The following is a 15,438-nucleotide window of genomic DNA, read 5'->3' as shown; positions in this document are numbered from 1 at the left end:
ATAACGTGATTACTAAAAACAGTTTAAGATTTTTTGCAACTGCTTTTGTACTTAGCGAAATATCCCACTAGGGATGTACAAATTATTCTGTTTCATTGTTACTGAAAGAATTTCTCTCTGGTTGGTTAACCAATCAACTGGTTACAAAGTTAGATTCATTTGTTTGTTTGCTCTTCATTCAGTTTTAAGGGATTTTTATTTTATTTTTAAGATAATTGTATAAACATTTAAATGATTGCAACATCACATCTGTAAAATGAGTTCTACTCTCTATCTTGTCCCTTCTACCTTTTTCTCTCTTGTACCTTATAGGCAGTCATTTAATTTGTTTTGTGGTTAAATAAATGGCAGTATGCTATCCATACTTATTTCTCCTGGGTCTCTGCTGCTGCCACACACACTTAACAAAATATTCAGAAGACTACTTTAGGTCAGTGTATTTATAGAGAGTCCTCATTCCTTTTCCTTTATAGCTTAGGAGTGCTCCATTGTGAGAATGTACCATAGTTTATTCCTCTATTGGTGGACATTTTGGATTGTTTACAACCTTTTGCTCTAATGAATAGTGCTTCAGTATTACAAATAATACATATTTAAGGATAGTCACAATCATTCTGTATATGGTTTTTTCTTGTCTTTTTCTGTAACATGGAAATAACATGAACATTTTTTTGTATCATTATGAATTCTTTGTAAATGGTATTAAGACAGTTTTTTTCCTGATTGTGAAGATAACACAGGATTACTTAGAAATTGCGGAAACTTAGAAAAATAAATAAGTAAAAATCAACTGGAAATTACCCATAATTCCTCTACTTAGAGATACTGTTGTTGTTTTGATGTGTTACCTCATAGCCTTAGGACATTTGTATAAACATTTAGAAAATAATGAGCTTCTTGTTATCTGTACAGTTTGATAATCTGGTTGTTCTGACTCATAATTGTGTGTGTGTTTTTAAAAATACTGTACTCTTTATAATTCTCTGTTGTTGACTGTCTAGTTTCTTTCTGTTTTTTTAGCATTTTAAATAATGTTGTGATAAATATGCATAAATCTTTTGCCAAATTGCAGATTATTCCTACAGTGGTTTTTGTAAGACTTTGTAAGTGAGAAGTATATACTTGTACACTCCCTTAAATACATCTATTATCTTGCTCTCTTGTAGCAGTAATTTAGCAAGTCAAACACATAAGAGATTAAAATTTTTGGCAAGTAAATTCCATTTTTTAATTTTCTTCTGGTAGGACCTTAGAAATGAAGTTGAAAAATTACGCAATGAAGTGAATGAAAGAGAGAAGGCAATGGAAGATCGTTACAAGAGTCTTTTGAGTGAAAGCAATAAAAAATTACACAGTCAAGAGCAAGCGATCAAACATCTAACAGAAAGTACTAATCAAAAGGACTTGCTGCTTCAGGTACTGTCACTTTTGTATTTAGATTTTTAAATTTGGTATGGGTTGATTTTTTTTTTTTCCCAAAACAATTCTTTTGCAGAAATATTTACGATTATAGTCATCATTGCTATGTTTCAGAGCATTCTAGAGCTTTCGTTATGTCATTTGGGCTTTAGCCACCATGGAAGTAAGTGGTGAAACGGGAACTCGGAGAAGGGAAGAACATATCCTGGGTCATATGACTATTAAATAGCAGAGCTTGGATTCCGGCTCTGGTTTGTTTTGCCCTAGGCGTCAACGCACTTCCCTGAGGTTCTTCTACTGTAAATACTTCCTGTTGCTGATTTATAACATGCCCTTTCACTCCTCTGTACGTTTCCTCTAACTGTTCCTTTTTCTTTAGGAGTACCCTTCTTGTTTGATCATGTGAACTTTTGAGTTCACTCAGACTTACAGATAACCATGATGGAATAAACATAGGCATTTAATTCTGCTTCCTCCAGAAACCTCATTAAAACAACAGTGAAAGAATAAAAAGGTATATAAACCCACAGGGACTAACTAGGAGAATGGAAGCAGGTATAATAGCAAGTGTGAGTTGTCAACAGAATTTTGGATAAATGTGGCTTGTAGACAAAAGAGGTGGAAAAAAAATTGGCTAAGTGGATAGGTGAGTGTTAGGGGCATAGGATTCGGCTTTCTCCACGCAGCAACATGCCTTTGGGACAAAAAGCCAACAAGAAGCAAGCCGGTTTATGCTACAGAACCCCAGAAAGGCATAGCATGCATTGGCTATACCTGGTACCTTTAAAAACGGGAGATTGGCTGGAATTCTAAGCAGTTGTAGGCAGCCCACTCCTTACCAGCAGGAGACCTCTGGAGACCTTAAACCAGGGAAGCTGTGGCTGTTGGGCCACCAGATGTAACTAAAAGCAGGAGTGACCACTTAAGTGAAAACAGGGAGAGAATGGAAGTGTGCATGTCCAGCAATGAGATGCTTGGGAGGGAAGAAACAACTGAAAGATGCTGACAGTTGGGGCTCCTCCAGCAAAATACCTGGGCCCCCACCTGCCCACCTCACTGTGAGGCCACCTTTGATGGGTCCTTTCCACACTCTCAGAGCTGCTGCTGAGCACTTTTAACCCCTAAATGTAGATGGATGGCCTGAGTTTATCAAATAGGAGAAAAGAATTTAAGAGGAAAGATGGCTGGCCGCAGTGGCTCATGCCTGTAATTCTAGCACTTTGGAAGGCCAAGGTGGGCAGATCACCTGAGGTTGGAAGTTTGAGGCCAGCCTGATCAACATGGAGAAACCCCATCTCTACTAAAGTACCAAATTAGCTGAGCATGGTAGTACATGCCTGTAATAGCAGCTACTCAGGGGCTGAGGCAGGAGAACCACTTAAACCCAGGAGGGCGAGGTTGCGGTGAGCGGAGATCATGCCATTGGCCATTGCACTCCAGCCTGGGCAACAAGAGTGAAACTACATCAAAAAATGAAAAAAAAAGGAGGAAAGACAAAGACCAAACAGAATAGAGTGAGGTAAAGGAAATAGAAACATGCAAGGAGGAGAAAACAAGACAGCTTTAAAAATGCAAAAATTCAGGGCGGTAGCATCTTTAGAGAAGGCTCTGACAAAAAAGATATTTGGAAAAGAAGAATGACCTATTGGTAATTGAAAGTATGATTGCAGATATAAAAAAGTTTAAGAGTTAGAAAAGTTGGAAGATAGAGTTGAGTAAGTCTTCCAGAAAATAGAACTAAACAAATAGATGAGAAAATGGCAGAGAAAAGATAAGAAAACCAGAGGCTTGATACAAGAGGTCCAAAATATGACTAATGAGTTCCAGAAAGACAGAACAGGCAAAACAGAGGGAAGGAAATTTTCAAAGTAATAGGAGAAAATTCCCCAGAATGGAAGGACAGCTATTTCTACATTGAAAGGGCCTGCTATGTTTCTAGCACAAAGAATGAAAAAAGACCCATACTCCATGGTGTGTCATTTTGAAATTTCAGAACACAGGGCTAAAGAGAGGACCTGAAAGGCTTCCACAGAGAGGAAAATACAGGTCACATACAAAGAACCCACCTTTGGAATGACATCAGAATTCTCAGCAGCAACATTGGAAACCAGAAGATGGAAGAGCAATGCTTTCAGATTTTGAGGAAAAGTGATTTCCAATCCAGCATTCTGTACTCAGCCAAGCTGCCAGCAAGTGTGAGGGCAGAATAAAGGCATTTTCGACATTTGGTGCCTATAGTCATCTGCCTCCTGTGTACTCTTTTGCAGAAAGCTCTTGGTGGATGATTCCACACGTATAAAGGAATAACCAAATGGGAGGGAATAACCAAAAGAGAGAGAGACAGGCTCCAGAAAGTAGGGAATTCACCTGGCATGTGGTGAAGGGAAGTCCTGGGATGAAAGCTGAGCTGCTTTTGTAGAAATCCAAGATTTGAGCTCTTGAGGAGGGCTTCAGTTGGAATTTCTCCACGAAAGTAAAATGCAAATGGTCAGTTTTCGATGTGTGATCACAGAACACCGTATGGCTAAGTCACGAGCAGTATTTGCTGGCTGTAATGTAAATGCAGACTATTGATTTAACTAAAATTGGGATATAATTATGAGGACAAGGGTTGAGGGACAAAGCATGTAAGAGCTGAATCCTCAAAATTCTATGGCAGGAGACAGTAGATACAATCTAAACTTAAGAAACCAAGAAATATATGAATAAGAATGTAATATAGAAACATGGAGGTATATAGCAGAAGAAATAGCTAGAGTTAAAGGTTGTTTTTCTCTGAGAGTGGGGTTTAAGAGGTGAGAGGAGAGGAGAGGGAGAGGATACTAATTTTCCATTTAAGCCTTGTAGTACTATTTGACTGTTAAACTGTATGTATCTATAATTGGACTTTAGAAAAATGAAAATGAATAGTGTAATATAAGCACAACTGTATTGTAACAATTCTAGAAAGTCAGTATTGGTTATTCAATTCCTAGTTCTATTACAGTTCAGTGGGTTTTTATAAAGAATTGCTTCTACTTTTTTTGTTTGTGTTCACTGAATTTCTTATAAAAGTTTGAATGGATAAATTAATTCTGCTAGGTGCTTAGGAATAAGATGTGGTTCCTACACTTTATTTTTGACAGAGAGTGGACAGAATCCTAGTTGAAGAGTTACCAGGATTTTAAGTGGTTAGGAATAGATTCCATGCAGAAGACCAGAGATATGGTCTCTGGTCCTGTTGTATTGTTGGATGTTAGATCTTCTGAGGGTTCAGTCAGTGGAATTGTATTGTGTGTGATCATGAAGAACCCTTTCATATGTGACCAGACCCTACAGCAGTATTTGCAGTCTTGGTTTTTTCTTCCTGGAAGTCAGATCTCCTTTTCGATATGGACAATTCAAGTTTTGTCAAGTTTGTAACATTTCAAGAGAAACTAAGACTTTGTTGGGTTTTGATATACAAGTCTTATAATCATCCCCATAAGCCCACAGGATTGGAAACAGATCACATCCTGAGCAGGATGGACCCAGGTTTGGAACCAGGTCTGTCGGGTGAGAGCCTGGCTTTGTCCTCTACACCCACTGGAAGGTCGTCACAGTGGTGGTGAGCGAGGACAGTTTGTAGTGACTGCCACCATCCTTAGCTCTGCCTTGCCGGCATGCTGCTATTTTCCAAGTTGTAATAACATAGAAATGGAGTTGCATGACGGTTTTGTAATTGCCTAGTATTTTGGAATGATTACAATTATGTAGGGGACGTTGTGAAAAAGTAAAATAGTTTTCCTTAAGGAGTTTGGGACAGTTTCTTAATATTTTTTTCTTGATGACAACTTCCTTATAATTTGTTTCATTTCATTAGAAATTGAGTGAAAAAGATTTGGAAGTAATACAGCAGAACTGCTATTTAATGGCTGCAGAGGATCTCCAGCTCAGGAGTGAAGGCTTAATAACAGGAAAATGCTCATCTCAACAGTCACCAGGCAGCAAAACCATCTTCTCCAAGGTAAGCTTGACTGAAATGGGACGTTCATATGTGAATGGATTAATATAATTTTCTGAAACATATTTGATAGCTCCTTTGATCTAGAGATCCTCAAATGCCTTCTTGCTGATAATTGAGCCTACAACAGGTAGGAGGAGAAGTTCTTATCTTACCATGTTACAGATTAATATCCTTCAGCTGAGTGTAAGTATTTGCACTGCGCAGCAAACCAAGAAATCACAGCTTGTTAAGCCAGGAGCCTCATTTGCTCTATCAGGGCTTACCTCTTAAGAACTGTGTAATCACAAGTGTTTCGTAAATTTTCCTGTTTAAATTCATACAAAAAATGGCACAGCAGGCTCTTCCTTATCTGGCCCTAAATCATCTTTCCAATCTCATTTTCTTTCTTCTCCAGAAATAGCAGAATTTTTTTTTTTCTTTTGAGACGGAGTTTCGCTGTTGTTACCCAGACTGGAGTGCAGTGGCACGTTCTCGGCTCACCTTAACCTCTGCCTTCTGGGTTCAAGCAATTCTCCTGCCTCAGCCTCCCGAGTAGCTGGGACTACAGGCGCGCACCATCATGCCAAGCTAATTTTTGTATTTTTTTTTTTTTTTTTGAGACAGAGTTTCGCTCTTGTTACCCAGGCTGGAGTGCAATGGCATGATCTCGGCTCACCACAACCTCCGCCTCCTGGGTTAAGGCAATTCTCCTGCCTCAGCCTCCCGAGTAGCTGGGATTACAGGCAGCGCCACCATGCCCAGCTAATTTTTTGTATTTTTAGTAGAGACGGGGTTTCACCATGTTGACCAGGATGGTCTCGATCTCTTGGCCTCGTGATCCACCCGCCTCGGCCTCCCAAAGTGCTGGGATTATAGGCGTGAGCCATCGCGTCCGGCCTAGCGGATTTCTTATAGATACCTGAAAACACCATGTTTGTACCTCTCTGTGCCTTTGCATATGTAGTACCATTTGCCTGGAATGATTTTTCCTTCCTGGTTTACATGCTAACTCCTGAACATCTCTGCAGGTGCCATCCTAATGTTGCCTTCTCTGTGGAGCCTTTCCTGACCCTGCTTAGTAGTGAGGTCCCCCCTTCCTCTTGTTCACAATACTTTACACACTCCTCCATCATGGCACTTACTCTGTGTGTTGGAGTTATAGAATCCACTTTTCTGCTTCCCCTCACCTGAGCTCCTGTACAGCACCATGGGCAGGCACTTCTGGGGTAGGGAACTGGCACATGTTCTGAATCCCAGTGTTCAGCCTGTTGCTTGGCTCTGTAAATATTTGTTTAGTGAATGAATGAATAATACAACCAGGCAGCCAGGTACGGGAAAGGAAAAGAAGTAACTGTAGGCTAGGTTTTTTTTTTTTTTTTAAGAAAAACGTGGCTTTAATTAAGTTCATACATTTGGAAGATAGAGAACTCTTACGCAAATTAGTTTTCTGATGAGTGGCTCTGATCGTGACTTGCGGTTTTGTGAAGGGTAATTATCAAAAGAATTAACAACTGGTGCAGCATGGGCATCAGCCTTCAGAAAATAGTCAGGCACTAGGGCTGGAGACCTGGAGGCCTGCTCCTGTGCCAGGCATCAACTGTGTAGTTGAAAAACTACTAGGGACCTCATGGCAAGATCCCTAGAGAGGGGCCAGGGCAGCTAGAGTGGTTGGAATGGATGGACCAGCGTTTATTTTGCGATTGGTATGGAAGTGTTTCAGTATTTTAGCAACTAGTACTAGCCACTGTGCTGTGTATCTGCTCAGTATCAGAGCTTGTCCTGGGGATATCATTGGCTGAGCAGTTGGAGCTCTTTCTTAATTCTGACTTTGTGTATTTGCATTTTGCTGTTTCTCTTGAGAATGTCACCATGGACTCATGGAGCCCTTGGGCTGGGCCAGCAATCTGGAGGCCTGGATTTCTCTCTCTCAACTCTGTCATTTCACTTACATAACCTGGGGCAAGTCTGATAACTAAATCTCAGAGGGTTAATAGTTTGTGATTCTAACTAGCATTTAGTTAATTTGATTTTGACCAACTTTACTTGGCTAAGATTCACATTAACCTGTAATAGGGCATAGTCTTTTTCATACCAAGATAGCAGGTCATCAGGTTATTTTAGATGGAAATATCTTCATTACTTTGAATATATTTAGTTAGTTAAACTAAAATGCTATTTTGAATCACATTTTTAGTCATGTAAAAAGTATCTAAATGTTGAACAAAATGTTTATAAATTTATTGGACAGGCTGGGTATTTTAAAATTTAATTTCACTAGTTTTATCATTTTGTTTTTAGTTTTTTTATGGTAGGTGATGTCTGTACTTCATATGACTGCAAATAACAAATATAAAGTTACTGCCTGGGCATTTTGGTAATATTCAGATCCTGGTCATATTTAAATTACTGTGTCAAATACCTAAGTATTTTAGCAAAGGCTTTAATTGTGTTCTGCAAAATGAATTGCAAATTGTAGATAGAGAGTTACTGGCCAGCCATCATAGCTCACATCTGTAGTACTAGCACTGTGGGAGGCTGAAACAAGAGGACTGCTTGAGGCCAGGAGTTGGAGACTAGTCTGAGTAGCATAGTAAGACCCCAGTATCAACAAAAAAAAAATTACAAAAATTAAGTTGGCACAGTGGTGCATATCTGTAGTCCCACCTACTCAGGAAATTGAGGCAAGAGGATTGCCTGAGTCCAGGAGTTCAAGGCTGTAATGAGCTATGACCATGCCACTGTACTCCAGCCTGGGTTACAGAGCGAGCCCCAGTCTCTTTATTTTTATATTTTTTGAAACAGAGTCTTGTTGTGTTACCCAGGCTGGAGTGCAGTGGCATAATCTTGGCTTACTGCAACCTCTGCCTCCTGGGTTCAAGTGATTCTCCCACCTCAGCCTCCCAAGTATCTAGGATTATAGGCGTATGCCACCATGCCTGGCTAATTTTTTTGTAGTTTTGGGAGAGGCATGGTTCCACCACATTGGGCAGGCTGGTCTCAAACTCCTGACTTCAAGTGATCTACCTGCCTCAGCCTCCTAAAGTGCTGGGATTACAGACATAAGCCACCACACCTGACAGACCCAGTTTCTTTAAAAAACAAAAGTAACAGCAACAAAAGACTTGTAAGTGATCACTTAAGAATTGTAAATTTCTGGTATCACTTTAGGAAATCCCAATTGTTGCAGCCTTGCAGTCTTTTTTTTTTTTTTTTTTAATGCCTTTTTTTAAAATTGCATTTTAGGTTTTGGGGTACATGTGAAGAACATGCAAGATAGTTGCATAGGTACACATGTGGCAGTGTGATTTGCTGCCTTCCTCCCCTTCACCCGTATCTGGCATTTCTCCCCATGCTATCTCTCCCCAACTCCCCCCTCCGCTGTCCCTCACCTATTCCCCCCAATAGACCCCAGTGTGTAGTACTCCCCTCCCTGTGTCCATGTGTTCTCATTGTTCATCACCCGCCTACGAGTGAGAACATGCGGTATTTCATTTTCTGTTCTTGTGTCAGTTTGCTGAGAATGATGTTCTCCAGGTTCATCCATGTCCCTACAAAGTACACGAACTTATCGTTTTTGATTGCTGCATAATATTCCATGGTGTATATGTGCTACATTTTCCCAGTCCAGTCTATCATCAGTGGGCATTTGGGTTGGTTCCAGGTCTTTGCTATTATAAACAGTGCTGCAATGAACATTCATGTGCATGTGTCCTTATAGTAGAATGATTTATAGTCCTTTGGATATATACCCAGTAATGGGATTGCTGGGTCAAATGGAATTTCTATTTCTAGGTCCTTGAGGAATCGCCACACTGTCTTCCACAATGGTTGAACTAATTTACACTCCCACCAGCAGTGTAAAAGTGTTCCTGTTTCTCCACATCCTCTCCAGCATCTGTTGTCTCCAGAGTTTTTAATGATCTTCATTCTAACTGGCGTGAGATGGTATCTCAATGTAGTTTTGATTTGCATCTCTCTGATGATCAGTGATGATGAGCATTTTTTCATATGTTTGTTGGCCTCATGTATGTCTTCTTTTGCAAAGTGTCTGTTCATATCCTTTGCCCATTTTTGAATGGGCTTGTTTGTTTTTTTCTTGTAAATCTGTTTTAGTTCTTTGTAAATTCTGGATATCAGCCCTTTGTCAGATGGGTAAACTGTAAAAATTTTTTCCCATTCTGTTGGTTGCTGATTCACTCTAATGACTGTTTATTTTGCCGTGCAGAAGCTGTGGAGTTTGATTAGGTCCCATTTGTCTATTTTGGCTTTTGTTGCCAATGCTTTTGGTGTTTTGGTCATGAAGTCCTTGCTTACTCCTATGTCCTGAATGGTTTTGCCTAGATTTTCTTCTAGGGTTTTTATGGCGCCCGGTCTTATGTTTAAGTCTTTAATCCCTCTGGAGTTAATTTTAGTGTAAGGTGTCAGGAAGGGTTCCAGTTTCTGCTTTCTGCACATGGCTAGCCAGTTTTCCCAACACCATTTATTAAACAGGGAATCCTTTCCCTATTGCTTGTTTTTGTCAGGTTTATCAAAGATTGTATGGTTGTAGATATGTTATGTTGCCTCCAATGCCTCTGTTCTGTTCCATTGGTCTATATCTCTGTTTTGGTACAGTACCATGCTAAGTAAAAAGAACACAGCGGGAGGCATCACACTACCGGACTTCAAACTATACTACAAGTCTACAGTAAGCCTTGCAATCTTAACCCCCCAATCCTCCCACCCCAAGAAAGGTATGCTTTTCAGATTGTAGTTCTTTCTTTGTAGAAAATGTGAATTTCTTCTGCTCTGTCCTTGGCTATTTTGTGTTGGTTTAGAATTTATCCTGTGCCCATTTCCAGAAAGAACTTGAGGCTATGATCATGTCTCCATAGACTCTGGGCAGTCTGTTTTCCTTCTAATTATTGTGTGATCCTGAGAATTAATGCTAGATGACTAGGGAATTGAAGAATAGAGAGTAAAACACACCATATTTAACTTACTGCAGCCAGAGATTTATAGCTTGGTTATTGACATGGTTGGGACATTGCTGCTGAATTTTCCGAGTATTAAAATTGATGTCTTTGTTGCAGGGCTGTGACATAGCTATTGAAATAGACACCATCTATCTACTAGGCCTCTAAATTGCCTTGATTACCAAGAAGTGATCCATTAAGCTTTGTCATTATGTGTTTGCTGCCTCTTTAGATGTGATCTGCACATTACATGTGTTTCCTTCAAGTCATTAAGCAAACTATGGTAAAGTAGAAAATGCCTGGTTTTGGTGTCAGAATGCTAGTCCTGCTACTCACTGGCTCTGTGATCTTGGGCAACTCACTTAATGCCTCTGAAACTCACTTTCCTCATCTGTGAAGTGGGCAATTGCATGCCTGCCGTTTGAGAGGATTAGAAATAATGGAAGTAGATTAGTTAAGGTTCTTTTGGTTGCAAGCCACGGAACCCCACACTGGGTGGTCTGTGCATGGCCACCATGAAAGGGAATATTGATTGGGAGCAGACTGGAGGCTCTCACAGATGCCAGGCAAGACTTGAGCAGCCACACTTTGGGGAGGGTGAAATTATGTCAGCACCATGGACCTTGACAGCAGAAGTCCCAGACTTTAGGGCTCTGTCGTTGACATGGCACAGGCCTAGGGACTCCCAGCTGTCTCATGTTTTCGTTTCAATCTCTCACTTCCTGGGAGAGAATTGTACTGGTTTAGCAAGCGGGCCCAGGCCTGGCTCACAAAGGATAGGAGTCTTCCTGGGACTCACCCTTGTGTTTTAGGGACAGTTCTCAGGTGAGGCAGGGGAATGTGGTAAGTGGGGTAGTCATTCCAAGGGCTGTGTGGAACACATCACAGAGCCAGACACACAGCAGATGTTCAGCAGTGATGAGTCTTATGTGCGCTGAGAGGCCTCCTGTCTGGGTTGCTCCTTGTTTGGACAGGCTGGGTGGAGAGGGGAGGGTGGGGGTGGTTGCTCCTGCTGAGCAGGTGCTTCTCATGACTCCCCTCTGGGCAGCCTGGCCACCTGCCTGTGTGTCCAAGAGAAGCTACTGGTTTGTCAGCTTTGCTGAGGGAGCCAAATGACTTCATTCTAATGGGGCATGATTCAATGCAGGGGAATAGGTGATTGATGAAATGGGACCCAAATAGCTTTGAAGAGTTCATTTATTTAACATGGGTAAGCAATTTGCTTCTAGGAAGACGTTGAGTCACTCTGACTTCCATTATGCAAAATATCCCCAGGAATCTCTGCTCTTAAGATTCATATCAGTCTCTGGGTTCCCCTCTTACCTACTTAATCATCAGTTCAGCAAGTATTTATGGCAACATTTGATTTGTGCCAGACACTGTGCCTGGCTTAGGACACTGCTGCTTGCCAGGATCCATCAGCTCTGTAAACAGGTGGCTGGCGCACCAGCTCTGGGGGCTGGAGGAGGGCATCTTTGTCAGTCAAGAAAGGGCTTCCTGATGAGGTTTGGCCTGAGCAGATCCTGTATGGTGCCCTGGAGAGTGGTAAATGATGGCACTGGGTCTCAGGGGGATAGACATTCTCCCTGTGGCTCCGATGGAGGGATTTCCCAGTTCCACTGAGATGCAAGGGCAATAGGAAGGGAAGAGGGCAGGAGCTGAGGAGAGTGGTGGCCTGAAAATTCTGAGGAAGCTTTAGAATAGCTGCCAGAAAAAAGAAAAGAGCCTGAGCTGATATGCAGGCCCTGGTGTGGCAGTGGGCTGTCCTCCTCTAGGACTAGGAGCCAGCCTGCAGAGGTCCTGTTAAGAAACTGGGTCCCACATGCATACATTCCTGGAGTCTGTGCCATCTATCAGAAATCCATATTTATTGTTTTTTTCTTGTCCCTAACCTTTTTTGGTTGGCTTTGAAGTTACATACTTAAGCACAAATTCTCCCTTTACCAGTTACTAGCTAAGTGGACTCAAACAAGTTACTTCTGCTCCCAGAGTCAGTTTCATCATCTGAAAAATGGGAAGTTCCCTGGAATGCTATGGCAACTAGAGATAGTATGTCAGTAGTTAGTATAGCACTCGGGAGCCTAAGAATAATAGTAACAGCTGACATATATCAAGTGTTTGCTTTGAGCCAGGCATCATTGTGAGAACTTTGTCTGGATTAACTCATTTAATCTCTATAACACTCCAGGACATAGGTATATAGAGAATTATTACCTCTACTTAGAGTTAAGAATATTGACATATAGAGAGGTTGAGTAACTTGTTCAAGGTTACACAGTTCTTAAAGTCACACACTCTTAATCATCATTGCCCCTCATGTTAGGTGCTCAAGAAACAATAGATCTTCTTATTTTGTCACTGGCTTTTCTGTTTTCTTTGGCTGGCTTTTATATGGCTGACAGTGATGATGTTACCCTTGCCAAGCACCCAGATGCACTATATTTAAGGCATCTATTATGGGGCAGTGATGAGTGGGCTAAAGAGCATGGGCCTCGAAGCCCACACCTGGCTTCACCATCTTGAACTTCTGTGCTGCAGTTTCCTTCCATGCCACAGTTTTCTCATCTCTAAAATGGGGAGCATAGTAACACATAAGCACATTGGGTCCTTGTGAAGATTAAATAAGAAATTGCCTTGAGATCAGGCGCAGTGCCTCACACCTGTAATCCCAGCACTTTGGTAGGCCGAGGTGGGCGGATCACGAGGTCAGGAGATTGAGATTGTCCTGGCTAACACGGTGAAACCCTATCTCTACTAAAAGAAATACAAAAATTAGCTGGGCATGGTGGTGAGTGCCTGTAATCCAAGCTATTTGGGAAGCTGAGGCAGGAGAATCGCTTGGACCAGGGGGTCATAGGTTGCAGTGAGCTGAGATTGCACCACTGCACTCCAGCCTGGTGACAGAGTGAGACTTCATCTCAAAAAAAAGCGGGGGTGAAGAAAAAAAGAAAATGCCTGAAATGCACTTAGCTTGGTGGCTGATGTACTGGGCCTAGAGAGCCTCCTTGGTTTTGATGTCCTCTTTAAATCCTACCCACTCTTCTCTGAGGTCCTCTGGCTGCGCATGTGTTTTTGTGCAGGTGGGAGCTGAGAGAATCCCACATGATACTGTTGTTATGTACAAATGGCATTTGGGAACTCCTTGTGCTGTTGACATGTGGCATGATTTACAAAAGGGCCTGACATTTCCAGCAGTCTGGATGACTGACTTACCATGACCAAACTGGTGGTTTAGCATTTAAAAGCTTTAATTGGCAGGTGGTGCCTTGGCCTTGTTTTGTCAGGCTTGGAAGTATAGCAGTATTCCCCTAGGTCAGGGATTCTTTACCTTTTTTGCCCTCTGCATCCTTTTGGCAATCTACTGAAGCCAGAGACCCCTATCTTGAAAAAATGTTTAAATGCATAAAATATATGTGTAGGATTCTAAAGGAAACCAAATATTTTGAAATTAAGTTATCAAAATATAAAAAAGTTATGCTGTGGAAATGGTGCTTCTTTTGTTTTGTTTTTTTGTTTTTGCTTTTGTTTTTGTTTTTTTTTGAGACGGAGTTTCGCTCGTTACCCAGGCTGGAGTGCAATGGTGCGATCTTGGCTCACTGCAACCTCCGCCTCCTGGGTTCAGGCAGTTCTCCTGCCTCAGCCTCCTGAGTAGCTGGGATTACAGGCACGTGCCACTATGCCTAGCTAATTTTTTGTCTTTTTAGTAGAGACGGGGTTTCACCGTGTTGACTAGCATGGTCTCGATCTGTTGACCTTGTGATCCACCCGCCTCGGCCTCCCAAAGTGCTGGGATTGCAGGCATGAGCCACCGCGCCCGGCAAAATGGTGCTTCTTTATTAATATGTTAAATAGTAAGACGTGGTGAGTATAAGTAACTACCATAGTTATAAAGTAGGGATAAAAATGAATATTTTGAGATATCTGCGACATATACAAAATAACTGTTTCTTTTGATGACAAAGTCAAGGTAATACCACTAGTATTACTATGGTTTGTAGGAATAGCAATATTTCTTCAATTCATAATTGAAGGTAATGCTAAATTTCAGTTAGAGGTTAGTGGAAATAGAGATGTAATTTTTTTCCTCTGCTCATATACATTCAGCCTATAATTTAATCAGGTTGAAAACCCCTGTTGTAGGTGGTATCTTAGCTTTAGGAGAAAACATAAGTCAGTGTGAACTACAAAGGCTGTTTGTGGCCCCAGTTTCTTCACTAACTGAACATCTGCCTTCCAGCATTTAGAGAGCACTAGTTGGTGCTAGGCCCTGTGTTGGGTATTCTATACGCATTAACTTTAATTGAACATTTTTTCTTATTTTGAAATAGTTTTAAATTTGTAGAAAAGTACAAAAATAAAGGATTTTATTTTTTCTGAGCCTTCTGAGAGAAAGCTGCCAATGTGAAGCCTTGCCTCCTCTGAATATGCTAGTGTGTATTTCTTATAAACAGGAACATTCTCCTGTATAACCTCAGCCCAGCCACTACCACCAGGAAGTTAACCTGTACTAATTTTCTCCATCACTACCTTCTAATCCTCAGACTCATTCGCATTTCATCAGTTGTCTCAGTAACATCCTTTGCAGCAAAAGGATCCTATTCAGGATTATTAGAAATGCCTTGCATTTAATAGTCTTGATAGTTCAGTCTTTAGTTTGGAACAGTTCCAAAATCTTCCCTTAACTTTCATAACTTAGACACTTTTGAAGTGCCCAGGCCAGTTATGTTACAGAATGTCCCTTCAGTTCGGGTTGTTTGTCTGGTGGTTTTTTTGCTGATTAGGTTGTTTATGCATCTTTGGCAGGAATATCATGGTAGTGATGCTGTGTCTTCTCATTGTGTCCTGTCTGGTGATACACAATTGGATTTGTCCCAGTATTGGCTATGCTAACTCTGATAACTTTATGAAGATAGTGTCTGCCAGGTGTCTTGACTGTCTAGTTATGCTTTTTCTCTTTGTATTTAATAAGTATTTTAGGAGAAGTGTTTTGAGTCTGTGTAAATATCTTGATCTTCAAACTTTTACCTACTACTTTTAGCATTCTTTTGTGTTTCTTGACTGAATTTTTTATTACTGCGATAGTTGGCAAGGGGTGATTTT

The 15,438-nt window shown here is 41.0% G+C and overlaps 1 protein-coding gene across 4 annotated transcripts in view; it reads left to right on the top strand.

Annotated features, from left to right (window-relative positions):
- CDK5RAP2 (CDK5 regulatory subunit associated protein 2) overlaps positions 1-15,438 on the top strand; it is a 209,894-nt gene that overhangs the window by 98,673 nt on the left and 95,783 nt on the right. For all 4 annotated transcript variants that reach the window (XM_054236374.2, XM_009002215.5, XM_009002222.5 and 1 more), the window contains exons 13-14: positions 1,246-1,416; positions 5,261-5,404. In XM_054236374.2, coding sequence (XP_054092349.1) covers positions 1,246-1,416; positions 5,261-5,404 — 315 coding nt within the window. The remainder of the gene's footprint in view (positions 1-1,245; positions 1,417-5,260; positions 5,405-15,438) is intronic.

Source organism: Callithrix jacchus, chromosome 1, assembly GCF_049354715.1.
Source record: "Callithrix jacchus isolate 240 chromosome 1, calJac240_pri, whole genome shotgun sequence".
NCBI lineage: Eukaryota > Metazoa > Chordata > Mammalia > Primates > Cebidae > Callithrix > Callithrix jacchus.
The sequence above is the reverse complement of the archived record's forward strand: the minus strand, read 5'-3'. Positions and strand labels throughout refer to the sequence as shown.